The sequence below is a fragment of the Rhamphochromis longiceps genome, linkage group LG20, assembly GCF_057381845.1.
Source record: "Rhamphochromis longiceps isolate RC_006_pf linkage group LG20, R_longiceps_female_GT1.1, whole genome shotgun sequence".
Taxonomy (NCBI): domain Eukaryota; kingdom Metazoa; phylum Chordata; class Actinopteri; order Cichliformes; family Cichlidae; genus Rhamphochromis; species Rhamphochromis longiceps.
In genome coordinates, this window is record NC_140576.1 from 36937698 (window position 1) to 36965491 (window position 27794).

A 27794-nucleotide genomic window follows, 5' to 3' on the forward strand; every position below is an offset into this window, starting at 1 on the left:
CATGCAGATTTTAATACCAAGACTTTTGCACTGTTACTGTCTGAAGTAAAGGACGCGTTTCCCTCTGGAGAAGACTTTTCTACCTTTTGAAAGTTGCCGGTTCGAGCCCCGGCTCGGACAGTTTCGGTCGTTGTGTCCTTGGGCGAGACACTTCACCCGTTGCCTACTGGTGGTGGTCAGAGGGCCCGGTGGCGCCAGTGTCCGGCAGCCTCGCCTCTGTCAGTGCGCCCCAGGGTGGCTGTGGCTACAATGTAGCTTCATCACCAGTGTGTGAATGTGTGTGTGAATGTGTGGATGACTGGATGTGTAAAAGTGCTTTGGGGTCCTTAGGGACTAGTAAAGCGCTATATAAATACAGGCCATTTCATGCAGAGGCACAGGCCTGCACACGAGCATCAAATCATACAATATCTTTGATCAAATATTCTAATATTAAACAGCAAACGTCTCATAAAAATCTAAAAATAAGTCCAGAAGTTTGTTTTGAATTTTCCCGTCATCTCATAACTCGCTCAGACTTATTTAGAGCAGAGGCATCAAACTCACTTTACTTCATGAGCTGCGTCTTCAGTGGCCCGGAGCAGCGAGCCCATCGTACCAGCTTCACTTACACGATCATTTCCATGTGCAGGTGCCCACAACACAAACACAACAGTCGCAGTAAGAGCCACAGGCCTGAGTTTGCTCCACTGATATCAGGATGGCAGACAAACATTGAACTGGCACTGATTTTGTACCTGAACATGTTTTACTGAGCAGCACAGCTGCTGACATCTGCAGGGGGAGGTCGCCCCCCTGTGTCTGCATGAGCACACTGCAGCTTAAACAGCCGAGGCTCTAACAGCAGCAGTAATGCTGACGTGTTTGTTGTTTCTGCAATTATCTTCAAATGTCGTACTTTCCTAACTTTCTATTGACGACAGTACAGGACAGAACAGAAACAGGTTTATGTCCAGTGTTGATGATGTCACAGCGTCTCACACAGAGGCTGTTTGTCATTAATAGTCTCAGTAAGACTTTCACTGCTGCAGCAGAAAGAAGATGCAGAGGTCTTTTAATGACACGAATCAGTGGTGCACATTTAAAATAGACTTTAACTGCTTTATCATTTTACTTTGGTAGGTTGAAGCTCCTTTGCCTTAAACTGCTGCCGAGCATCAGGCGTCGAGCTCGCGGCTGCTGCGGCGTCTCTGAAGCCCAGGATGTTTAGACAGCGACCTTCAGCTGGTCTGTGTTTTTGGATCACATCTTTCACACCTCATTCTGAACAACACTGCCGAGACTCTGTGGGGTTCAAACTGTGCTCTTCCAAACATTTGGTGCAAGTTTTAGCAGCAGGCCCTGGAGAACGAAACGGTGGCTTTGGATGTGATGAAGCACAGCGGACCAACCACACGAGCAGACGACACCACAAATCATCAGATTTTCACAAACAAGAAAAAGTTTACTTTCACCTGAGAAGAGGACTTCGGACCTTTGAGCAACCGTCCGTCCTCTGACCTCTCAAGTGAAAATGAAATATTCTAACACTGAGTTACTGGAGCTCTGCTTCTCATGAGCAGTAAAGAGGCTTAAATTATTTACTTATGATTAACATAGATGTCTCATTTTTAGGTGCACTATTAAGAACAGTGTTAGCCCTCAGCCTCCTGGCAGCTGCAGTTATGCTATTAATTTGAAAATCCTACGTCGTTTCGTTCTCGAGTTATCACATTCACAAACTCGCCGTCCACGCCACCCAGCGAGGCGATGACATGCCCCGTGAGCTTTTTACGGCTGAGGCGCAAAAATGACACGATTTAGAAGATTTGTATTAATTACAGACTTTTGTATAGAAAAGTGTCTGGACTTCTTTAAGTTGCTTGAAGACGTTTCACCTCTCATCTGAGAAGCTTCTTCAGTTCTAAGGTCAAATGGTGGAGAGTCCCAGATCCATCTGCATCTAAAGGTCAAAGGTCACTCTTTCGAGGATGCCAATGTTCACATTTTGGACAGAGAGGACAGATGGTTTGAAAGAGGAGTGAAAGAAGCATCTATGTCCACTGTGAGCGACCATCTTTGAACAGAGGCGGGGCTTACGACACCAACTCTCTGCCATCTATAATCCAGTTTTGAGATCCTTCCCAGACGCCTTAACGCCCACTCACATCCTGGGCCATCTGACCTCAGGAAATCGCATGATAAGGTGGGGCCAGGTTTCACAATGAGCTCACCCGAAACTCTGGCTGATTGGGACCCACGCCCAGTTTCACACCTTGGCTCAGGCGATTCGAGGATCATCGGGGGTCCTTTTGTCCCTCTGTGGGGGGAAACTCCCACTAGGTTTATATCTGGGATTCTCCACCATTTGACCTTAGAACTGAAGAAGCTTCTCGGATGAGAGGTGAAACGTCTTCAAGCAACTTAAAGAAGTCCAGACGCTTTTCTTTGCAAGCTCCTTAGACTACGATGACCTGGATGACTGAGAACCTTCACAGACATATCAGACTTTGTGGAGCTTTAATGTGAAGGCGAACAGTCTGGAAACTTCACATTAAAGGTCGACCGCTTTGTTGAAAACAAAACAAACTTGGAGTTAAAAGAGGGGCAGAAGTTTTAATGTTTAAACATTCAGCTCTTTACAAACATTTTTGCAGGAAAACGATGAATGACGGGAGACTCGGCTTCAGCTTTAATGACACAAACAGCTGTTTCACACATCAGCTCATCAGCAGCCATAAATTAACACCCCAAAAATACTTAAAGGGAACATTTGATTCTCGTGGCCTCAAAACAAGCCGACACTAAACTAAATACACAGAAGACGCATTTTCAAATGACACAAATGAAACAAAGATTAAAAAACATAACTGGAATCACTCGGAGCTGCTCGTGTCCTCACACAGAAACAAAAGTACAACATGCTGCCACGTCCAGTTCAGAGAGAAACACAATTATTGCAGTTTCAGATGATCAGAAACTAAAAACAGTCACTGCAGCAACAAACACGCAGCTCAGACAGCCAACATGCTGACCTCCTGTCACATTAAACCACTGCTCTAAGCAGATGATCATCAGAACATAAAACAGACTCAATTATTTGTATTTCACACGCTGTGAGAACATGGCGTGCACTCTGATCGCAGGTGCACGCTGGAATATTCACTTCTACTCTCGTTTCTACTGAAGCGAAAAGAGCGTAAAGGTTGGAAACCCGTCTCACCCGGGCTCCTTCCCTCCTCTGTACAACCGAGAAAGTTTAAATGAAAATGGAGGAAAACTGGAACGTTCTTCCACTTCCTGCTTCACTACAAGGTGAAACGGCTTTAAAAAGGTAAAAGAAAAGGCAGGAAACAACAACAGGACATAACTGTAGCAGAGTTTACGACGATGTGCTCAATACTCCTGGATGGCTTCTTTGTAGCCTGACAGGCAAGACTCGGGGCAAACTCCAACCTTGGCATTAAAAACAATAAGACAACACACGCCGCTCACGCTGCGGTCGGGTCAGCTGTCTGCACGCTAAAAACACTCCAGAGGCGCTTCCAGACGTGTCGCTTCCTCCCACTGTAATCACACGATGAGATGAAAGCACAGGTGCCGGGTGACAAGCAGCCAATCAGAGAGCAGCCACAGAGGGGGCGACTGTAAGAGGACAGAGAGCACTTAGACGACCTCACTCCAGGATTACACGACACAAAGCTCGCAAGCTCGGCTTCTGCGACGGCAGCAGCAACATTCACCTCCTTCTCTCCACCGCGCTCCTCCGTCTCTGTCCGTCCCCCGCTCAGGTGCGCCTCCTCTTGGCTCCTCCCGGACTCGCCGGGTTGGAAGACGACAGGAGCTTCTCGGCCGCTCGACTCCTCTTCCTCTTCTCTGCCTCCTTCCCTCCACTACCGCTTCCGCCGCCTCCTCCCGTCGCCGCTGACGACAATCCTCCGTCACTTCCTCCCTTCTCCTTGTCTCGCTCTCTCTCCTTATCCCGAATGCTGCTTGTTCGCTCCGACATCTTCACAGAGGAGTTACTCCCTGAAGCAGAGAGACGGAGGATCATATTAAAACCTGGTGTGGTCTAAACTCTCCAGACTGCACAAACTTCACCTCGTCGCTTATATTCTTCTAAGACTGCTGGGACTTTAATCTCTCCTCATCTTTTCTGACTGATTTTATTAGATTTACACTTGGCTGGTGTCGGTGTCACTACTGGTAGCACGAGGCGACACCTGGAGCAGAACGTTTGCTGTGGATCCTCCAGGCCCGTATCTGCTCCTTTATCCAAGGAGGAAAAGGATGAGTGCAGCCAGAGCTACAACATGACCTCCAGCAGGACACTGGTGAGAATGTCTCTGATGTCTCTGACCAAACAATCAGAAACAGACATCACGAGGGTCGCCCGACGGCCAGACGTCCTCTAGTGGGCGCTGTGCTCTGACCAAAGTCTGACTTTACAAACTTCTGCAAGTGTCACTATCATCTGCTCAGCGAGCAGAAGCAGCTGGAGGGTGTAAGGTGTGATGGAACGACTGGACTACAGAGCGGATCGACCAACTCTAGCAGCTCCCAATGAAACCTCCAAGCCTTACACATGGTTGACGCTCTGAGTCGGTTTAACCTTTTCAGACTTCACATGCTATCAAAATGTATCAAAATGCTCTCCGTGAGGAGAGGTCAGAAATATATGTTTGATTATATCAAGCTGTGCATTATTTGTTTAAACCCAGTGGATCACATGCACATGTGTCTGAAAGCGAGCAGCTAACTCTGAATTTAAGTGTAAAAGAACCGCTGAGGCGCCAGGACGCCCCAGCTGACTGCACCTTAAATGCGAGACACAGTCTGGTACCTTCTTCATGTGTAGCTGGAGGTTCTCTCTCCATCCTGAACTCCTCTTTGGACTCCTCCTCTGAGCCCAGCTTCCCTACAAACGCACAAATTAGCGTCCGTTTAGACAAAGAAACGATGTTAACTTTTTTGTACTGGTGTAAACAATTTAAAAAAGCTGCATTTCTGACGGCAGTTCCCTCACCTTCCTTCACCTCCTGGATGATGTCATCGGGCAGGGAGAAGCTCTTCTCGTTGTTTGGGAACGGCAGGATCTCCGACTCGTGCTGCGTCACAGAGAAATGACAGTCTCAGTGGTGATGACCGCGTTCAGCGCGGCATGTAACAAACACTCAGCATGTGTGTGTACATCCTCACCAGCGCCTGCATGTCGTACATCGTTCCCAGGTGGTCCCAGATGACGGAGGAGGAGACCTGCCGTCCAATGTTCTGACTGAACTTGTCTCTGATGCAGATCATGTGGAAGTGACGGTTCACGCCTGCAGACAGAGACACACAGCATGCACTGCATCATGGTCACTGTTTTTTCCCAGGAAACACATTAACGCATCAGCTCTTTTGCCTTCCTGCAGTCTGACGGAGCCACCTACAGGCCAGCTAAGCCAGATCAGTACATTTATTGGACCATAACTTTTCATATTAGCTGTATTTTATAGAGGAACCCAAATCCTTTATAATCCTCCTCCCTCAGTTAGAGGGACTTAGCTTCTCTACTTTATACACCTTTCTTCTTTTTTGTAGAGTTTTCTTTCTTGAAAATACTGAGTCACTCTGTTTACACATAAATCCAAAATTGGATTTTTAAATGACTTCTTTGAACTTTTTTACTCTTACAAAACTGCAGGAGCAAAAATAAAAATAAAAAAAAAATTGGAAAAATATGAAGTGAAACTGTAACTGTACTGGAACTTAAACAGCTCTTTTCCACATTTACTGAGCACTCAAAGCATGTTCAACTGCACACTGCATTCAACCATTCACACAGCGAGGAACCAGGCTGGACGTACAAGAAAAGTGGTGTAGTTTTCCAAACACCTGGACTTTATTTTACCCGGAAATAGAATAGAATTCAACTTTATTGTCATTGCACATGTCACAAGTACAAGGCAACTAAATGCAGTTTGCATCCATCCAGAATAAGGCTGCCACGATTACGTCGACTATCAAAATCGTCGACGACTGATTTTAATAGTCGACGCGTCGTTTGAAGCTTTGTAAGATCCTGAGAGACGCAGGAATAAGTAGCAGGATTTAAGAGTGTAATAATGGACTGAAACAGAAGATGGCAGCACTGCATGTACAAGGATGCCAGCTGCCGTTAAACCCCGAAGAAGAAGAAGAAGAAGCTGTGTCCCAGAATTCATAGCGCAGCCCAGCTCAGTTTCCAACAATGGCGGCAGCTAGTTAGTTTGAATATTACTTATTATTCTTTCTGGGTCACAAAATAAACGTTTAACATATTTTCAGGCGAGAATGTAGCTGTGTAAACCTCAAATATCTGCTCAGTTTACCAAGACAACACATATTTTCAAAAGCGCTCCGACGTTTTCGGAGACGTCTGTTACCCACTAGCTCGATAGCTAGCCGGGGGCTAGGCTCACTAGAGCCGTGAGAACACCGGACTCCCAGCACATCGTTTTCAAACCCACCGCAATCTTTCCTACTCAGGTTAAACATACATAAGTCACTTAGATAACTTCAAAATGTTATTGTTTGGCTTTTTTAGTATTTTATTTGTTCCTGAGTAAATCTGTTATAGTTATAGTTTTTACACAGCTGAATAAACGTCAAGCAGACAGCTGATTATCAGAAGTGTGAGATGCTGGAGAATTTACTCCGGTGTCCTGTTATATTTTAGATAGCAAGGAGTTTATTAAACTTCACCGAAACAATCTGCAAATTTCATTACAATTTAATAAACTATCATCTTGTCTTTATTTTTAGTTAGCACAGACCTTAAACACTTCAAGCTGTAAGCTAATGATAGTTATATAAGAGCAGATGCTGCTGGTGCAATAAGCTGCACGTTTTACATCCAATGGATGATGATCTGATTAGTCGACTAATTGCAAAAATAATCGGTGACTAGTCGACTATCAAAATAATCGTTTGTGGCAGCCCTAATCCAGAAGGCAATATTATAGCTCTATTACAAAAATGGGTTACAATGTACACGGTATGAAGGTATTTTATGCATAAATAAATAAATTCAAAATGCATAAATGCAAAAACAATATTAGAAAAGTTAAAAGCAACAGTGGTGGGCCCTTAAAAGAAGTCAAGTAAATTGAGTTGGACTGTAACAGCAGTAAGACTCCAAAGTAACATAAGGATCAAGACCTGTTCCAACAAAGAGGAACTCAAATACTGATGAGATCAACACTAACACACGACGTCATTAAAGGAAACAAAGGCAGCAGTTGGTTAAATCTGATTGTGGTGTTGATGAGCACTGTTAGGTTTGGTCAAAGGTATCGGTGTAATATGAGTTAGGTTAGGCTTCCTTAATACTGGCCATGGGTTGGATGCAGTGAAGTAAACAAACAAAGAGCAGTAAACCTCAGAGTCCGCACAGCTCAGCTGATCTCACGATTTTTATTCAACTTATCTCGAAGTCAGCGTGTAATTCCCTCTTTGGGTTCTCTGTCCTGCCAAACACAATTAACAATCGTTTTCCTCCTTAGAATCAGTTTCACTCTTGACCTGCTAACCTAAGTGTCTCACCTGCAAGGCGAAATCTCTGGTTTTTAACTTTTTAAATAAGCATCCTCCATTAAACACCTGTTATTGCAATAAACTGAAATTAACGGTTTCCTAGTGTTTACATATTGATTCAGAGGCTCCCGAAAGCAGTCCAAGTTAAACTGGTTTAACTAGAGGAGATGCTCCAGCTAGCCGCATGCTAACGTTAGCTCTGGTCTTACCGACTGGTTTATGTCCGATCATCGCGTGGAACAGGCACACCTCCACCTCGTGGCTCCACACCACCGAGTCCTCTCCGGGAGCCAACGCCGAATCCGGCGGCTTCTCGTCGGTCTGGTTCAGCGTCACATCAGCTTCTCCCATTATTAAGGCAAAACCTAAAACTGGCCAGAAGCAAACGACCGTGCACCGTTAGCATCGGCAACCGGAAACGTAGTAAGACTTCCGGGTATCGGATTTCAAGATAAAACGACAAAAAATAGCCAGAGTGAAAAAAAATTTAAAACCGAATTTTGAGGTAAATTCATTTATTTGTTTTTAACAAATTCCAATATTAATCCTACACTTACAGTTTCAGTGACCGTCAAAGTTAAATGATAAACGGTCCGTTAAAACGCCACATAAAGATGGCTCTAGAATTTTCTCTTACAAGTGGCATGTGTTTGGCATAGAGACACCTCAGAAAAGTGAAGTTTGTTCCCCAAATCTAGTAAATAATTCAATAAAACTAAGTAAAAGTGTCTAGGGACCTAAAAGACATTAAAACTGCTTTCGTTTGAGGAAGTCGCAAAGAAAGCGACTGGACTTAAGTTTCTTTCCAAGCCAGACACTTTACTGTTTTAATTTTACTAGAGCATCAGAGATAGGATTATTTGTATTTTTTGGCATCAACATTCAAATTTATGTTAAACAATTTTATTTTCCATGATATTTCCATATTTTTAAAGCCTCAAAAGACAAATTTAAAACCAATTTATCAGTGAGTTTACCATTGTCAGACATCAGATTTAAATCAAATTACAAGCCTCAAATATATTATCTCCCCAAATTAGGAGTTCCTCAGAGATCTATTGTAGCTACTCCGTGGTTCTCAAAACAAGACAATGTAGTTTAGTATATGTATAAATGCCCAAACAAATGAACTTTGTCGTGATAATAAAAAAATGCACTTTTTCAGGTGCTATTTTGCCAAGTAATTAAATTGTTAAGCACCAAATCTCTAAAGGTGAACATACAAGCAGTGGATGAGGAGTCATAGAAGCAGCCAGACTCAAAGGTTATGCTTCTCTATGCGGTGATCAAAACACCAAAAGTTTTATTGCAAATAAAACGGATACAGTTGGCGCCGTAAAACGGCCGCCACCACAAATACAACCAGAGAGGAAGAAAAAAAAAACAATTTCAGGTACATTATATTTAAAATTAAGTGGCTACTGAACTTCACTGAGCTGAATAAGAGCATTTTGTTTTTACATTGATACAAAACTGTGCATCTCTTAATAAAGCATCCATAACAATCAATAACATTGAGAGTATTAACGTGAGGCTGATTATGTTCAGTTAGGCAGGGTTTTTCCAAGCATCCGAAAACTTTGTAATTATCTGCAACTGCATATGATTTTATTTAAAAACAAGTTAGGACCGTTTTCCGTTTAAACCTTTACTTTGAAACTCTGAATTACATTAAATTGCAGTTGTACTTGCATTAGGTTAAGCTCACTGGCTTATCCCGTGGAAACAGTTGTAGGATATGTTGACATTATGGGAAATGCAGTTTCAAGCAGCAGATTTTGGAAATGAACCTGTAACACAGGCCAACAGTCACCATGTCTCCGATTCTGCTGAATTCTTTTTGGCTATTTTTCTGAGTTTGATCCTAGTTTGAGGATGCTTTTGTAAAACACCCTGTGACACTTTGCCTCCTGGGCTCATTCTCACTGCTTATCAAACGAAGAAGCCACGGAGCTCCTCCCATTGCACCTTTTCACCAATAAGGTGTGAGAATGATGCCTCTTGCTGGGCAGTGAAGGCAGTTCAGTCTGCCGCCTCCTCCTTTTGCTCTTCTCCTCTCACAGGCCAGAACTTTAAGACTGAAAACCAAGAATCCAGTTTTTATTTATCCACACAGGAAAAAGTTCACCTGTGCAGCTGATTAAATTCCAGACACACTCCAACTGAAAGGGACAGCAAGGAGCGAAATTGAGGGAAAATATTTTGTACCTTTAGTTTCTAACTACTTTTTGTCATCATTATTTATTTATTACGAGTGGCTGCACTGCAGTATTCACACCTGGAGCTATAACTAATTATTCTCACTAAAGAACCACAGTTGGAGTTCAAGTCGCCCCCTCGTTTTCAACAAAGAAATCCAAACTGTGCTTTTGGTTTCTAAACATTTTCCACAAAACCACACTGGCATTTTTCTGTCACCACAAAAAGTGTATCTGTTACACGTCTGAGCAATAAAGCTCCAGAACCTTCATAAGAGACTGTAAATAAAAGATGGACAGCCACTGTGGCATCAGTGAGGGCAGGTCTGACGTGCTCACTGGCCACAGACGGGTCAAACCTGCTGTTTCACATTTAAACTAAGCTAGTGACCGACGCCGTAGACCAATGATTGCTAACGTGTGGGCTGCAGCGATAACAGCAACTCAGTTTTACTCAAGTATGTAAGTTAAATATTTATATAAATTTATATCCATTCATCCTCTTCTGCTTATTGTCAGGTTCACAGGCAGGTTGGAGTCTATCCCAGCTACCATTGGGCGAGAGGTGGTGGTTGGATTGTTATTACTGAGCTAAATTTGCTGCTCTTGTATTCAGTTGTGTCCCAGTGGCAGCTGGTCACACATTGGCCTCAACGCTTTATAGCAAACAACCTGCGTTGTGTTTTTTGAAGAAAAAACAAAACAAAAACTAAATTAATACTTTCTCTTGAATTTCAGAGGGAAGCTTTTAAGACTGGATGAGCCTCGTGGGACTTTGTTGCAGCTCTCTTGACTTTGGGGAAGAGCCATAAACTATTCATCTAACTAATCCAACACATTATACAACTGGAACTCTTTCATCTTTTATAGACGTGTCTACGATATTAGCTCTCATCTGTGCACCAATTCACCTCCAATTTCCTAATTCCAAAACAAACCAACTACTTGATCCTCGTCAGGAACAGGAACCATATTTTAGGTTAAAAACCTATAATACTCGGACTGTTTCTACTTCCTTTCTCAGCCTCAGCTGTACGGCCCTACGACCTACAGCTGCAGGGTTTAACTTGAAGCCACGTTAGCACCACAGGTCTGATTGGAAAGCAGATTTATTCTCTGGCAAACAGCTGGACAGACAGGGAGAACTCACATGTACAGTCAGCATGGAGACAAGTGGATGTAAACACAATACAGCTTTAACAAATGACAACATAACTGTATACCTAAAAAACTGAACCTGTTAGCCGGGGTTTCCCCTCTTAAAATTCTGGCCTATTATAAGAAACAAATACAGATAAAACCAGTAGAAGAAGCTGATGCTGACGGAGCAGACGGCAGTGTGAGCAGCGCCTGGTGAGCGGAGACACCCGGAAACAAAGAACCACATCTGGAGAGTTCCCACGCCTCCAGACTTTTTTACAGGATCAGATTCTGGGGATCATCACAATCGTCAGCGGTTCTTTGTTTGAGGGTTTCAGAAAAAAAAAAAAAGTAACAAACAAGAAAGAAAATGGCAGCAGCGCTCGTTTTTCCGTCCGACTCGTCCACGCTCGGGGCCGTGTAAAGGCTAAAACAAGCGCTCCTTCTCGTTTCTCTGCCTATCTGAGCGGCGAGCTGCAAACACATGATGAGATCCGATTGGACAGGTGTTCCCTGACACGCCACTTCGTGGTCCTGTGTGAGAGGATTCGTGGTAGGCACCGGGTCCCAAAACGATTTTTAATAATTACAAACATCATCGTTGGCAGCGCGACGGCAGTCGTAACCACGGGTAACAGTCGGCGGCCGCTCCCGTGGTTATCAGAGACAAACGCGTTGGCAACATGAGCCCCGTTTCCCCTGGCTGACAAGCTGGAGAGACTGGAGGGGGCGGGGCTTCAGTGAAATGTGGTGGCAGCAGGCTGATGATGAAAAGTGTTTGAAGGAGGAGGGAGGGCAGGGGGTGGGGGCGACATGGATATTATTGGTCCTTCTTCTCTGATTCTGTCGCTTCCTCTTTAGTCTCCTCAGATGACTCCTCATACCTGAAGAAGAGAAGAAGGACGATGTTAGAGTGTTTCACGAATATGAATCCAATGCTGCAGTTCCTCTAATGGCCTCTGGAGGCTCAAACACCCCGATTCAAACAGTTTGGATTCTCGCCAATCTCCACCTTAAAACAACTGAAAGGTGAGCGATCGCTTTTCTAATAACTCACCCATTTGGATTTTCTCGAGGCCTAAAGTTACGGGTGCAGCTGCTTTGCAGCGTTTGTAAAGATCGGTGGAACAAACAGTATCATCGTGTTTCATTTCTCGGTTAATTAGCAGCGACCTGTGTCTGTGCACTGCACCTGTCTGCTTTACCAGTGCTAATCAAGCTAACAACACCCCACCTTTGGATCAGCTGAATTTTTCCTCCTTCATGATTTTATTAATGCTATAAAAGGTGAATCTGATGGAGCGATGGTTTCATGTAGGCAGGTTAATGGGCTCATTAATGGGCTTTTTACCTGCCCAGGTGAGACAGAGAAGGGGACAGTAAAGATAGAGGGGCGGGGCTTCTACATCGAGGTGGGTTGTAATCTGCGGTGGCGCGGGGAGGAGCCTGTCGCCACAGAGACGGCATCCATGGAGCTAGCCAGGCTTGCGGGAGAGCCGCTGACGGTTGGAAAGGAAGTAAGTCTGGGAGAGGTGGGAAGAACTTCCTCTGAAGACTCATAGCTAACCACGGGGGGGGGGGGGGGGGGGGGGGGGGACACGGGGAGCAGAGGAAGGAAATGGAGACACAGAGGAGATAAAAGAAAAATACAGAGAAAGAAAAAGGAGATGATAAAAGTAGTGAGAAAGAAAGGAGGCAACGACAGAGTGTGGTAAATCATCTTAAACTCTAAAGGTCTAAGTTACTATAGAGCTCTACTGCCGTGACAAACGAGGAGGACGGAGGATAAAGACCGACCGGAAAGGTGGAAGAAGAGAGGTGGGAAAAAATGTAAGAGAAAGTACAAAACAGACATGGGAGCAGGGAGTGAAATGATGAGGTCAATGAGCAGGAGACCCTCAGTCTGCTGACAGAAGCACCTGAACATACAAAGGAGCCGTCATAGACTCTGCATTTAACATGGAAACTGCTGCTCGGAGAACCTCGGCGGTTCCTGCAGCGCAGACTAAACTCCAGACTGAGAGATCCTTTAAAAACTGAGGAGGTGCTCCTGTTTTTAAAACTCTATCATTAAATCAGGCCCCGAGGTTGTCTGTGCTGAAGTCAAGGTCCAAATCTTATTTATTCTTAAATGAAACAAAGAAATGTGGTTTAGCAGACGTGCACTTTGGTGCATTTAATAACAGAAATGCTTCAGTGTCATTGGTCGATAGATCACACTTTTAAATTTTACATTATACCCGAAGAAAAAAAAGAAAGAAATCTGTCCAATCACAGAGCTTCATTCTGGAATAAACAGCCAATAGGGTTTCAGCCCGCCAGGCATGAGATTCTGAACCTTTAATCCACTAAACAAAGAATCCTCATGAGTCTAATTTCAGTAATTACAAATAAATCTCTCAGCTCGTTAATTTTAGTGCAAACGTATGTTCAGACTTCAGAAACATGTTTTCCTGCTAAAACAAGCTCGGCCCTGCTGCCTCACCGTGGTTGGTCACCGTGGTTACTCACCTGAACATCTCTGTGAGCTCTCCTTTGAACAGCGCTATGATGACGGGGAAGCCGACGCAGGCGGGCACCAGGTACAGCAGGGCAGGCTGGACACACAGATTTAACAGCTTTTAACGTCCTCAATCATTAAAACTGAGACGGGCAACATCATCGGGTCTTTTTTTAAGTAAATGATAACTGTAAATCCTAAATACAGCAGCACAGCATTTAATGGTGTCTTTCCCTTGTTTGGATGTTGGTCTGTAAATAAATAAACTGCACAACAACAAACAGCCGTGAGCGACGAGTAAATCCTTAAAGCTTTATTGGCTGCGGCTTCTTAAACACACCGTGTGCAAATTTAATACCTACAGCAGATTTTCCAGAAAATTAAAACTTCAGACTTTTCACTTAATAAGCTGCTCACAAAATCAGACTTCATGTTTGTCCCAGTTTTAATAAAGCCAACGTTTAGTCCGCTTCCAGGAAACAGACTCCACGTTAGACAAAGGACGGACGCTGAAGTTAAAGGTCCCGAACAGTGAGAACACAGAGTCACTGCAGCCATTTCATCAACCTCATGTTCTTGGCAACCAATTATCAATTGTTTAAATAAGAGGAAAAAAAGAGAGCAGATTAGCTGACTGTAACTCTGGTCGGTATGACAGGGTCCCAGAGGTGGTTTAAACTGGAAATTCGAAGCTTTACTGCACTGATGATAAAAGGAATAACGCAGGAACACAAAGGTCCCAACCCTTAAATCGGAGCCTCTCTCCTATTCAAAGCTCTCTGGAAATCTCCCCGACAACATTCAGCCTGGCTCAAGAGCAGTTCTGGACATTGAGTAGACTAAAGTCTGTATTCTGCTTGAATAAATTAGACTGAAAGGAACAACAGCAAACAGAACGCAGGAAGAACTCTGGGATACACAACGAATCGAATTTTAATCTCGATCACGATTTAGACTAAATTATCAAACGATGCGGCGTTTGCTAACGTGAATCGTCCAACATGAACTCAAATGCCCGTAACTGCGAGTCCTCAAAATGAGCTGATGCAACTGGCTGCAAAGAGGCTGTTTTGAGAAGAGACTGAACAAAACAAAGTTGAGAAGAGTGATTGCGCTTTAAGCCTCGTACCTGTGCATGTTTGAAGGTGTGCATGACAAAGATGGTGAGGCCCAGTCCAAAGATGTAGGCCAGGAAGCTGGAGTAGAAATACGTCCTGCTGTTTTTATTCAAGCTGCAGGTAGAAGACGGTTTCACATGAAAGGGAATAAAGAACATTCATCTTGTTTAAATCCCACAAATGAGAGAAAACAAAGGAAACGAGGCAGCTGAGAGGAAAGAGGACCGAGTGTTACCTGACATCGAAGCGCAGCAGCAGAGCGATGAAGATACCCGGGATGACAATGTCTCCCAGTCCCAGCATGGCAAAGTTACTGGCCTCCAGACCTTTCTCCAACAAGTCCTGTGGAAACACCACTGCAGTGGAGCAAAGACGGGTGGGGGAGATCACAGCAGGACAGGAGGTCAGCTGGGTGAAGTCTATGAAGAGCAGGAGCTAAAACTGACTGACACGGTCATACACAGCACTTACATTTGATTGGTGCTTCAAATGACTTGGCAACAGTCACCATGACGTTGGTCCCAAACACCTGGAGACACACAGAATAAGGATGATGTACAGCTGTGTTCATGCTGGGTCATTGTTGGAACATCTGGATTGTGTCAAAGTGCTGAAACTGAACATCTGGACATGACAGAGCTGAGCTCGAATCTTCTGGAACGTTTCCGTACGACTACCTGAGCTGGACACGTGATCTACTCACCCAGAAGACGTCGTAGATGAACAGCCCCCCCAGCAGGATACAGCCGGTGCTGACGTTGTTCAGGTGGAGCAGCTCCACTCCGTTCAGGGCAAACGCCAGCCCGAACAGGTTATTGGCTATCCAGTGCTGTGATGTCACAATACACACGCACACGTGAGCACAAAATGACGCATCTGAGCGGCTGAGACGAACACATTTACACAAATCCTTTTGTTTTTGAATCCTTTATACAGATGTTGACCAGATGTTCTTTAGTCTCAGCTAAATAAACGAGTTTGGATTCAGAGGTTTTATCCTCATTATTCTTTAAATAATAATTACGGTAGAAGCCAAAAGTGAAGCTGACAGCAGGCTTCGATCGCATTACAGATTTCAGCTCTATGTCACAGCGTGGAACATCATTTCTGATGGAAATAATTAGAGCTTACATTTTATACCATCTGTCGGAAAAACAGGAAACATTTTAAAATCTGTCGATTTTCTTTGTTTCACACCAGAAGGAATCAAACATAAGCACTAAAAGCTATTTACTCAGTAAATAACTAATTTGGCATCTTGATGAAAAAACAATAATAACGTGCTTCACTGTTTTTACTGCTTTTATGTAAAAGAGTAAACTGAAAAATTCAAGAACAACAAAAACAAGATTTTAACACCATGAACATTAAATATCACTTTGATTATAAACTTGCACATGTTTGTGGATTAACCATTACTGTCATTTAGGGCTTCATAAATAATTCATTACCCCACAGATCTAAGCTCAGCCATGTCGGAGCTCACAGCTATGCTCAGCTCTGTGTGCTGCACGTGTCACTTTTACCTTTTTGAGCAGGTACCAGACTCCCACCACGCTGCTGATGAGCAGACACACCAGGTTCTTGGTGTCAAACTCATAATTGACTATTTCTGTAGAGACATGGAGAGACGCAGGTCAGACATGAATGTGAAAGACGTCAGGAGACCTAAATCGGGTTCAAAAGGCCGTTCAATAAACCACATTTATACAGAGATGCTTACAGCTCTGACAGATTCAACCTAATAAACTTTAACTGAGGCCATTTGTCGCTTCCTCAGTAAACACGATTCAACGAGAAGATTTACTCTAAAACTTTACTCGTGCAGATGAACCTGTACAGCAACATTATCATCCTGACAAAGAGAAACAACATTCACTGTTCTAAGGTTTTATACATCAAGACATAATAAACAGATCATGTGTTTCTTTACTGCTTCAAAGGGACCTCAGAGGGTAAGTGGCAGCCAGGCGCTGATAGTTAAATGCACTTCATTAAGTGATCATCAGCAACAAAGTCCATCATTCTAAAATTAAAAAATACTGACGGCTGCTAGTGCCATCTGTCAGCCTCCTCCTAACTCAGGGATGGGGAACTGCAGGCCTCGAGGGCCGGCGTCCTGCAGGTTTTAGACGTGTCAGCTGATGTAAATGGTTAAATGACCTCCTCAACATGTCCTGAAGTTCACCAGAGGCCTGGTAATGAACTGGTCATTTGATTCAGGTGTGCTGACCTGGGGTGATCTCTAAAACCTGCAGGACACCGGCCCTCGAGGCCTGCAGTTCGACAGCCCGTCCTAAATTCACCTTTGGTATCATTTTGAAACCTACGTACAGAGATTTTCAGACCTCTGAGGTCACTGAGATTCTAACTCATTCGAGATTAGTAGCTGCACCTTTGGTATGAATTTGAAAATACTGCGTTGCCTCGTTCCTGAGTTATCGCATTCAAACTCGGGTCGTCACCTCGGCCCATCCACCCGTAAAAATACCCTTTTACAGGCGAGGAGGGCAACAATTATTCATCTGAAAACTTTCCATGTCAGACTCTACAGGCCCCAGTTAGCATGTTAAAGGTTAAAGTTCATGACAGCACAGTTAGAAAAAGAAAGCACAGCTTAGGTTAGGGAAGCTTCATCTGAAGGAACGATGACATAATCCACAGCAGCACACACATCTCACACCAACCGGCAGCACAGCAGCGATTTAATCATCGAGCCGAGCGTGAGGTCCTCTCTATACCAAAGTATTCTGGGGTCAAGCGTGAGGTCGTCTGTCTCATAGCTAATGCTTGAGCTAACATTTGGTCCAGAGGAGGATCCAAGCACAGCAGCAAATCTCCAACAGAATAAGAAAAGAATCACTGTGCAGCAGCGACCCAGTCAAAGTCCAGACCCGAGTCTGAATGAAACTCTGCAGCAGGACTTCAGAGAGCCGCGCATTCACGAAACCCCACAAACCAAAGACTGGACTAAAATTCCTTCAAAGCGATATGCAAAACAATTCACTTCCTCTGGCATCTTTGCCGTGCAATACTTTAAGAATTAAATCGGAGCAATAAACAGTTTGAACACGTTTTGGGTTTTTTGTGTGAAACAAAAACATTTGCCTGCTCTTTTTAGGAATCTGGGTCTTTTAAACTGTATTTTTAAACGGTGTTTGTTCCCGTCGTTGGTGGAACGGGCAGCAGGTCTCACCTTCTTTGGACTCTCCGGAGCCCTGAGTGAAGAGCAGCTGGTACTGTTTGTTTGGGAAAGATGCTGGGAAGACTCTGGACATCAGAGGACTGAGAGACAGAACCAAGAACAGAGTCGAGTCACCTCCAACATCAGTTAAACCAAAGCGATTCACTCGCACACACATTCACGTTCTCTGACGTACCTCATAGTGTGAGACAGAGCCAGGACGCCCAGGACGAAGAAGTAGACCGACAGCAGCAGGTTGATGTACTCTTGAGAGAATACCTGCGTCACAGCACACGTCCAGCATCAGAAACAAGCCTCATCTGACGAAATGCACCGTCGCAGCTCTCCCCGAGGTAAGAGACGCCGACTTACCTTGAAGAAGAGGTAGAGCCCAAATAGAGTGCAGCTGGCGATGATGGGGAACCTCGCTGCGTCCCGACTGGTGATGGTCTCGGGCATGTCGGCTGCATTCTGGGAGAAACGGAGCGGAGACAGAAATATGAGCAGGTAAGGTGAAGGTTCACCAGAAGACAGGGATGTGCACACCAATCCAAACACCAGGTGAGACCACACCAAGCTAAAGCTTCCCATCACAAATTTAACCTGAAAGAAGATGAACTAGTCTCCAGACAGAAACCAGTGAAGTTTTAAATGAAGATCATCAATTTTAAATTAGGGTTATATGGACCACAGTTTATGTGTTGTAATGTAACTGTTACTGTCAACGTTTAACGCCTAAACTAACCCAAATACCGGGATTAACCCTGAGGCCCTGTGAGGCCCTGTGAGGCCCTGTGAGGCCCTGTGAGGCCCTGTGAGGCCCTGTGAGGCCCTGTGAGGCTCTGTGAGGCTCTGTGAGGCTCTGTGAGGCCCTGTGAGGCCCTGTGAGGCCCTGTGAGGCCCTGTGAGGCCCTGTGAGGCCCTGTGAGGCCCTGTGAGGCCCTGTGAGGCTCTGTGAGGCTCTGTGAGGCTCTGTGAGGCCCTGTGAGGCCCTGTGAGGCCCTGTGAGGCTCTGTGAGGCCCTGTGAGGCTCTGTGCCAACACTGCAATAAGCAGTTGCTTCACTCTGCAACCACAAACTAATCTGAGGCGCCGCCTGCTGCTCGTGAAATGAGGCAACACAGGCACCACAAACCTGCCTGCACAGCTGTCATGCTGGGGGTCAAATACTCAGTTTTGCTTAGAAAGCCTGAAGTAACTGCAGCTGTAATCAGAGCTGAGCCAATCTCTAAATACTAGAATAACGTGCTGCGGTGCGTCCTCCTCTGTGGAGGTGACAGTGGAGCATCGCTGAAGAAAGAAAGGAGAAACTGTCCAACAAGTGCTCACCGGGACTGATGGCAGGCACACGGGCACAAATCAGGTAAATATTAAATATTAGTGTGTTTTTCACGTCATGCTACAAACTGATACGAGTTTAACCTTCAGTGACAGCCTGAGTTAGACCCACAGACGAACACTGAACACTATGCCTCTGTGATAAAATCTGATTCTTATCGAGGCGTCGCTCGTGTGGATATTCATCATTTAGCAACAAAGCTTCTGAAAGCTGGGACTTCCTGGTGGTATAAAAGGCTTTGGAGGATACAGCCGATACAGCCATCACACCAGCGTGGGTTTGAGCGCTGCAATAATTACACAATGGCAGAAATGTGCGTTTCCACAGACATGCCAGAGGGCACCTCCCTGTCTCTACCGAGGCCTGTCCTCCTCCCGATCAGGCCGTCCTTCCACACTCGGGTCGGATCACAGAAAAGAAGAGCTACTGTAGACTGACAGAAGCCCTGAGAGAGAAGCCTGAGAGTCACCTCCATCTATATTCTCCTCCATCTACTCACCCGAGACAGAAACTGGGACAGAGGAGGATGTAGAGGGATAAGGAGAGGAATCCTACACAAACCAATGCTTTATAATCCAAAGCTCAAGTTTACAGTAAATGCAGGATTAATATTACAAACATTTTCTAAATGGTAACATCCTGTCTTTCCTGAAACTAAAGATGTTTTTAAAGCAACATGAGCTTCTATAGAAACCAGTAAATCTGCAGGTGACTGAGTTACTAGGGGTGCAACGATACACAAAATTCACGGTTCGGTACGATACTTTGGTGTCACGGTTCGATATTTTTTCGATACAAAAAAAATGTTCATGCCTTTTTAATTTGTCATTTATTAAAATTATAAATATATATTTTAACTCAAAAGTACAGTTTTTAAATTTAACCCTAACCCTTGTGCGTGTTTTTTATTTTGACAGCGAATGCGCACCTGCGGACCACTTATGTGCAGCCCTGGTTATTTAGCTCGTCATATTGCAGCCACAGAAATTATTTTGTCCATGAAACCATAAAGCTGCACTTTCTTTTTGCCTTATAGTCTGATTTGTCATAACTTCTCCTGCTGCTTTTACACGCTCACTCACATAAGCTCAGCGATTCTCTGCGCTCAACCTCTCACATGTTTAAGCTGCGGGAGATTTCACTTGTCATGTTTGCATAGTAAGCTAACGATTAATAAGACGATGTCAGAGGAATTGGTGCACAAATTATCATCACTCACAGATCAGTGCTGTCGCTCTCTATACACAGTTCGCGCGACTGCAAAGTGAAAGCAAAAAAACAAGCGCAAATTCAAACGCGACTTCAATATGTCACATATTGACAGTGGCTCACCGATGCCAATGACATAATTACCCAGCTACATTTCTGAAAGAATGCAAAAGCATTGACATATATTTTTCCTTCCTACAATAGCCCGACGGGCAGGGCAGAGATAGATTTTGGTAGCCCGACTGAAAAAAATCGCTAGCCCCGGGACGTCGGGCTAGCGATATTGCGAGCCCTGTATCTGATTGAGGAATCACTCATCTTTGGAAAAGAGAGTTTATTACAGAGAAATGTCTCTTTCCAAAATAAAAGCTATACTATCCGCTTCTTCTGGGCTATATTCTCAGCAGCATAAGGAGAATCATGTGCTAACAGCTGTCTAAATGACTCGGCTAAAGTTAGTAGCATGCTTGTTGTTTTTGTCTTTGCACTAGGATGATGTCGGCGTAAATGTGCAGTCATATTCGTTGTGTTCCCACTAGTGCTTTCAGGTTAATCTCGTTGAAATGACCTTAATGCCACAACACGGCAAATCTCCGTTAACGAGCTACCGCCGATTGCTCCGTGCATGGGGCTAGACGGCCAACACGTTAACGAGCTAACTGCGCTAACACACTAGTTCACACCAATGTAATTGAGCATTGCATGGCACATCCAACATACTGTTTTACTTTAGTCCATGACTCGCTTACCTTCAGGGTCATACGTCACATGAAAACCAAAATAATTCCAAACGCCAGATCTGAATGAGGGTGGGGGAGGTCCATGTTGTAAGGAGAGCTTAACTTCTGTCTCGCTAGCTTGCCCTGTGCTCTTCCTTCTGACGATGCTGTCTGTGTTGAGCGCTCAGTGAATCTGCGTTCGACTACTCCGCCTAGGCTGCACTGTTGACCCTAGGCGGAGTAGTCGAACGCAGATTCACTGAGCGCTCAACACAGACAGCATCGTCAGAAGGAAAGTTGATAAAATAAATTACAAATTTTGTATTGTTCGATACATATGCGTACCGAACCGAAAGCACTGTATCGAACGGTTCAATATCGATACGAATATCGTTGCACCCCTATGAGTTACATGTACCACAAACACACAGCTGTTAGCAAACAGGCTGAAGTAACACCGTGTTAGTGCGAGTTAGACGCTGCTAAGATCTACATGAGGACGAGGTTAGTCGCAGGAACCTTCCTGCACAGTTAATATATTCTAAAAATAAACCTCAGTACTGTGAGGTTGTGCGTTTTATGTACCAGTGTTTGGGCTCCACTGAGTCCAGTCATTTTTACTCCCTTTCAGAAGTATTTTCTACTTTAAGCCGTTATTCTATTTGCAGGCTGTGTTTGTGGTTTTGGCTTCTTTAACGAGTCCTCTGTGCATGAAACTGGTTCCTGGCATTGCTGTAGGACTTCCTGCCAACATCCCCCCCAGTCTGTGTTATGTGCTGCTTTGAATTTGTTTTTGTTAAAGTCTGGCTTACAATTTGCATGAACCTGAACCAGACTAAGTGATCAGTGCAGTCGGGACACAGGTGAAGCTTCAGTGGAACTTTGCATGTAATCCAGACGCCGCGGTCTGTGTGCGACTGCCGAACCAAAGAGGCCGTTTAAAGTAATCAAGTTCACGTAGCGTTATCAATTCCTTACGTCACCCATGAAATGCCGTGCTGATGGTTTGAGGACACTTTAATGCGGCCATCAAAATGCACATTACTCTGTTAAATTTCGTATTTTCTTTTACTCAACCTTCATATTTAGACACGTCATTTCCCCCATTCTGATAAATTCCTTTCTGCACAAATTTTCCTGAAGTAGTTTTAGACAATTTCCTGGGAAATCCTGCAGCAGAATCTTGAACCTGTTTCAAAAACGTGTTTATACTTTTGGCACCGCGTTTCATTTTCTCTAACGCCTACAGAGCGTGTGAGCAGCTAGCTGTACCCACTAAGACACAATAAAGTTGAATATATCAGGCAGGAATAAGCTGGGATTATCAGCCACAGCAGATGATCTTTTTTTAACTTATCAGTGCAGAAAAACAGAAATCTAAATCTGATTGGTTCTTGACCCTCTTCTTCTCCATTGCAGGCGTTCCTTTTATTTCACATGTCTGTTTGTTTTTGGACAGCACACACACTGAAACAAGCGTGAGCTGATGAGCAGTTTGTTGTTCCGGCTCCACCCAACACCTCTGCGTTCATGCAATCCCTGCTGTGTCAGTGCTGGAAACCAACAGTGTCTGGGTGTATTGGTGCACACAGCGGCTCTCATACTCACTCTGAACCCAGAATCGTAATCATTTTCTCCGAGCTCCTACAGATAGACAGACAAACAGAATGGGTGGACAGACAGATGTGCACACAGACAGACAGGGAGAGAGAGGATCAGATCGGCAATCAGGAGCAGGGCTGGAAGCAGGGCCCAAAATTAAAGCAAGCAAACAGGTGTCCAATGCAGGAAACAGATCATCATTGCTGGAATTACACAGGGCAAAAGCTTCAGTGAATAAAAGCTTTGATGTATCTGAACTCATATTCATATTATAGGATGGCTGACAGAGGAGAAACAGCGAGAAAGAGGAAGAACGGAGGAAGAGAGGAAGGATGCCATGGACGCCGATTTTAAACTGAACATCACCCGAGGCTCAGGCAGAGACTTTCTGTCAGATTTACCAACGCCAGCACAAAACCGCGTTTAAACCCCCCCACACATCTTTGCTACAGAGGTACGACCCGAGTCGTCACCCAGAGGGTTTACAGCCCAGCTCCAGGTATTTCTCATCTCCAGTGTTGCTATCCCAATGTCACAGGGCAGAGCGTGTAATGCTGAGGAGAAGGAAACACTGAGGAGCCACAGAAAGAGCCATGCAAGTCACAGATGTATTAAAATGAGACAAGTATCCCCGTACAGTGAGCAGAGCGCTGTGTGGAGGGTTATAGTCAAACTTCTGCAGAGTTCACACATCATCAAGAAAACCTCCATTGGTAAGTGCGCACACACAGAGCTCTGCAACATCACAAATCCCTGTCATGTGTTTTGCAATAACTGTTAAAGGCTCCATCCCATAACACGGTGAAATATTTGAATTAATTATTCAATACTGTATTTCAATTTTCTAGGATCATTTAATGCCATATACAGATAGCATTGTATCTCTGTAATGCTTTAATAAACAACACATTTGAATGAAGTCAACACAGTCAGGCTGATTTTCATACCTTGTTTTTTCCGTTTCCAACTAAATGTGAACAAAGACCCCGTTTGTAGATTTAAATTATTTTGTGAAGAACTATAAAATATTTAAATTCTCAGCATTACTGAAAATTCTCCCAATGAGGTGCTTTATTTACGCAGTAATTACAAATTACAATCAAAACAAAGCCTATAATGTTAAAAACCCACATATTTCAAACTATTTTCCATCTTCCTCACAACGGTGGGAAGAAACTGAGCATATGGAGAATTAGCAAACTGACAATTTCACAGTAGTATGTATAAATGTAGGGTTGGGGTCAAAATGACCCACTGGAAAATTAATCCACAACTAAAAATAGTCCCCCGAAAGAAGACTGCCTGCTGTTTTCAACATCTAACCAGCTGACGTTTTAATGGTTACTTTGTTCTTTAAATTTCCAAACTGAACATAAAATTAAATATTTAGTTTTGAAATTTCATGTCAAATTATCATTTCAACTTTGTAATGATAAATGTATTTTACTAACTTAAACATATATTTTATCTCTAAACATTTAATACTTTTCTCTCTTTATCATTATTATCACTCCTGCTATTTTCTTAATATAACTGCACACTTTCTATTTGCTCATGTAAAGCTGAGGAGCCAAAGAATGTCATTATGGGTAAACGTGGCTACACGGTTTATCTGCACATGACAATAAAACTTGACACTCTCATACTTGCTGTGTAATAGTTTCATGTAAGAAAAGACAGAAACTGCGTCCTTTCGAAAAATTATTTCCATTCTGTGAACATTGTGATCTCAATCCATCTCATTCCCACCGAGTACGATCCTGTTTTGTGAAACACCTGCCTCAGGCCACCGAGCCCATTCTCTCCTTCCTCGCGAGATTTCATTCGCTTCCTGTTTTTGCAAATGTGTTAAGCAGCCGCTGATATTAAAGAGACCAAAGGAACACCCGTGGTTATGATTTCAGTCTAGTTACTGCTGTTTACGTCTCATTTCAATTAATGTCGCAATTCCCCCTGCGTGACACGTCCGCCTCGGTTTGTGGATGCGTTACATGCGAGTGACAGGATCCGCTGTGACTCAGTGAGATAAAACAGAGTCTACGTTAACTACAACCATCAGTGAAGGCAAACGTCAAAAACCAAAGAAACGAGCGACAGAAAATGAGAAACATGACAGACAGCAGCGTGAAGCGTTCAGTCTGAAGTCATTTCTGAGAGACAGGTGAAGCTTTCTGGCATTACAATAACTGAGCAGCTCATGTCAAACTGAAATTCATCAAAAGTGGTTTTAGTCTTGTGCTGTAACCAGGGGAAAGGTACATTTGTCCCTAATGTGACAAGAATCCATCTAGTTTCTGTTTTGTCTTTAGCCAATTAAAACATCTTGAGGGGAACTGAATATTTCTCTCTGCTCGGAAACCCGTTTTTATGCCTTCTGTATACAAACAGAAGAAAACAACATCTAAAGTCATTCTCTTCTGTCTCATTGTCATGTGTAAATCTGAAAATTTAAATACCTATAGTGCCAAAAACATTGGGCGGGTGTGCCACTGCAGAGCACTGATGCACTCTGCTTACTGTTGTTCAGCATCTAATAATAATAATAATAATAATAATGGATACTTTATTGATCCCCATGGGGAAATTACTTGTTTTTCTCTGCATTTGACCCATTCACTCAGTGAAGCAGTGGGCAGCCCACTAAGCAGGCGCCCGGGGAGCAGTGTGTAGGGACGGTACCTTGCTCAGGGGTACCTCAGGGTAGCCGTTAAGTGGATTCGAACCGCCGACCTTCCGATCATGGGGCGACCACTTTACCTACTGAGCTATCCCTGCCCCATCTAAGTACTCTTTTAAAGAATCCCCACAAGAGCGTCATCAAAACTTTTTTCTGGAAAAATCAGAAACAGGTGTGTCCCAGAGCACACGGAAAACACCTGACAGCTCCGGCCTACATGCTGTCAAAGTTTAATCTAGTCTTAAAGTTTCTGAATGTGTCTGATCTCTCGACGCTTCTCACGGTTGCAGATCAGGTTCTGGGTCAAACTGATATCGCTCCTTCACTTGGACCGTCACACAGATATCACCCACTCTGAGAATTCAGTCTAGACATTACTCTGTTTCATGACCCGACTTTTCCCTCTTAAATCCGAACTTTGTGCATCAGAGCATGGGGAATTTTCCCCGTTTCACCAGATCCTACACTTGCTGCAGGACAGGTAGTTTTAACATGCATCCCCAGACAGTGCGCCCATAAAGGCAGAGCACCGTTAGAGCAGGGTGTGTCTCTGCTGGTGATACCTGAAACAGCAGCCGGTTTCATTTCACAGCTGTTATTAGCAGCTTCCGTTATGCAGATTAACGTGATTTTCTGCCAGCTGTGTTGCGTCCTCAGTCACTAATAAAAACCTCCATCACCTCCACCCGGCCGTTCAAAGGATGTGGGAGGTTTTTTCTACTTTAAGCTAACTGCGCATGTCTGCAAAAACCCCAAAACGAGAACAAACAGAAACAGTACACGTCTCTCTCCATCACCTGGTGATGCGTTCACGACCACGAGGCTAGCTTGGCGTTTTCTGACAGTCGGTTTAACCTCGTATTCATGTCACGACTCCGTTCAGCACAGTCTGTTTTCGGCTCACTGTACAACTTTTACTACAACTTTAAGTTACTACTCCCCACCCGGATGGCAGCGGTCCCTGTTACTCAGCCAGGTAAAAGTCCGTTAGGAAAAATGTAAATAAACATCTGTGCACACATCCTTTCATCACACGCCAAACAAGCACAAGTTGAGAAAAAAAAAACAGTTTAAACAGACACACACCAGAGGACCCGACACCCACTACGCAGCGTTATGAGTGCAACAAGTGCAGATAACGACTTTAAAAGCCTAATTAGCATCTGGAAATAACCGGTAAAATCAAACAGCTGGATCTTTAAACCTTCACTCGGAGTCTGGACGCGTATTTCCCAACTTTATCGATAATTTCAGCACATCATTCTTCAATTAACTCTATCGCGACTCCCACTTCTGTATTTGTTTTGGAAAAATATTATTTTTAGCGTCCTGGTGAGCCGCTAGTTAGCCAGCCGTTAGCTGTAGCAGCTAGCCGCTGAAGGCTAACGAGAGGCGGGCTGAAGTCAAACCCAAACGCCGGGGTCCACTAACAGTTACCTTGGATTTTGAGCAGGTGACGGACCGCAGGGCTCCGAAGAAGATGGGCAGGAGCGCCATGAAGACCAGGCTGCCGTACGCCAGAGCCGTGCCCTCCGGGGTGGCCACGAATTTGGCCGTGGCGTTGAGCGCCTCGGTCCCGTTGGAGTCCGTGGCGTTCAGGGCGTCCAGGACGGCCGATGCGGCGGCCTCCGAAGCAGAGGCCGGGATTTGCTCAGCCTCAGACATTGTTCTTCACACACAGAGAGGCCTCGGGGTCTGTTGAGGCTGTGGCGTTAACTGACAGGCGGATAGAAGTGGAAGCTGAAGCGGGGAGTCTGTCATTCATCTACCGCTGTGCTGCTGGAGTCCTGATAAGGCCACGTTTCCTAAAGCAGTGAGCGGAGAGCAGGCAGGAAGAGGAGGGCTCAACCCGCTGCTGTTTCCGGGGACACTGACAAGGCGTGCACGGCAAAAGAGGAGGTACCACGGGAGTAAAAAAGCAGGTAGTCACCATCTCTTTGTTCTGCTTTCAAAGCTATCAGACTCATATATTATCTATGTATACATAGATAATATATGCATATTCTGAGAAGCCACTAGATACAAACAGCAAGAAAACATAAATGAATACATTGCACACAAATAGCAGGCTATCTATATTAATGCAACTGAATTGTAAAACAACGACAACAACCCCCCAAAAAAGTTTTCAAAAAGCGCGAGCAATGGGATTTTTTTTTTACAGTAATAATGAAAGTTTGTGATGCATGAAGTGTGTTGTGCTTGCAGAATGACGACACGCACAAGCACCAGATGCTTATTTTTACTGTTCCCTCATTCACAAAGAGTCGTGGCAAGGAAATGATCAGTGGGTGGATCGATTCAAATATCAGCGGTAACCTTAACAACGCTGGGATCGATCACCTAAGTCCACTAAGTCGCTCCCGTATCAGAGAGGAGACAGGTCTGTGCAAACACCGCTCCTCTGCTGCAGGAACACTTTGCTCCGCCACCTCTTTCCTCCTGTGCTGTTCAGTAGTTCCACAGTCACGTGACTCAGTGGGCCAACGTCAAGCAGGGCTGGCTCAGTGGTTGAGAAGGGGCGGAGCAAAGTGTGACAGCATGAGAGGTGTTTACATGCTTCCTTTCTGAT

General features: G+C 44.4%; 2 protein-coding genes across 4 annotated transcripts; both read right to left on the reverse strand.

Moving 5' to 3' along the window:
• Positions 1-2575: 2575 nt before the first annotated feature.
• On the reverse strand, positions 2576-7950 carry mrgbp (MRG/MORF4L binding protein). Of its 2 annotated transcripts, XM_085394423.1 has the most exons (6): positions 7746-7950; positions 5179-5300; positions 5006-5087; positions 4823-4897; positions 3723-4008; positions 2576-3624 (listed from the first exon to the last, which is right to left on the reverse strand). In XM_085394423.1, exons 1-5 carry the CDS (start codon positions 7885-7887, stop codon positions 3767-3769), a joined length of 663 nt encoding a protein of 220 aa, XP_085250549.1. In that variant the 5' UTR covers positions 7888-7950; the 3' UTR covers positions 2576-3624; positions 3723-3766. The 2 variants fall into 2 exon arrangements, with proteins under 2 accessions (XP_085250549.1, XP_085250548.1); XM_085394422.1 differs by having other exon boundaries at positions 2576-4008.
• Positions 7951-11644: 3694 nt separating this feature from the next.
• Positions 11645-27058, reverse strand: hm13 (histocompatibility (minor) 13). Of its 2 annotated transcripts, XM_085394976.1 has the most exons (12): positions 26660-27058; positions 22552-22587; positions 18049-18147; positions 17873-17955; positions 17689-17777; positions 16019-16104; positions 15196-15321; positions 14964-15021; positions 14728-14848; positions 14504-14606; positions 13386-13471; positions 11645-11758 (listed from the first exon to the last, which is right to left on the reverse strand). In XM_085394976.1, the coding sequence occupies exons 1-12, from the start codon at positions 26885-26887 to the stop codon at positions 11695-11697; spliced, it is 1179 nt and encodes a 392-aa protein (XP_085251102.1). In that variant the 5' UTR covers positions 26888-27058; the 3' UTR covers positions 11645-11694. The 2 variants fall into 2 exon arrangements, with proteins under 2 accessions (XP_085251102.1, XP_085251103.1); XM_085394977.1 differs by lacking the exon at positions 22552-22587 and having other exon boundaries at positions 26660-27056.
• Between the last annotated feature and the right edge of the window lie 736 nt (positions 27059-27794).

Excerpts from the sequence above, each read along its gene's own strand:
- hm13 (XM_085394976.1), bottom strand. The coding sequence starts at position 26,887 with ATGTCTGAGGCTGAGCAAATCCCGGCCTCTGCTTCGGAGGCCGCCGCA. Across the intron at positions 22,588-26,659 it reads TCACCTGCTCAAAATCCAAG|GAGCTCGGAGAAAATGATTA; the intron begins GTAACTGTTAGT and ends GTCTATCTGTAG. Across the intron at positions 14,849-14,963 it reads ATTTGAAGCACCAATCAAAT|TGGTGTTTCCACAGGACTTG; the intron begins GTAAGTGCTGTG and ends GCTCCACTGCAG.
- mrgbp (XM_085394423.1), bottom strand. The coding sequence starts at position 7,887 with ATGGGAGAAGCTGATGTGACGCTGAACCAGACCGACGAGAAGCCGCCG. Across the intron at positions 5,088-5,178 it reads TGTACGACATGCAGGCGCTG|CACGAGTCGGAGATCCTGCC; the intron begins GTGAGGATGTAC and ends TCTGTGACGCAG. Across the intron at positions 4,009-4,822 it reads TCCAGCTACACATGAAGAAG|GGAGTAACTCCTCTGTGAAG; the intron begins GTACCAGACTGT and ends TCTCTGCTTCAG.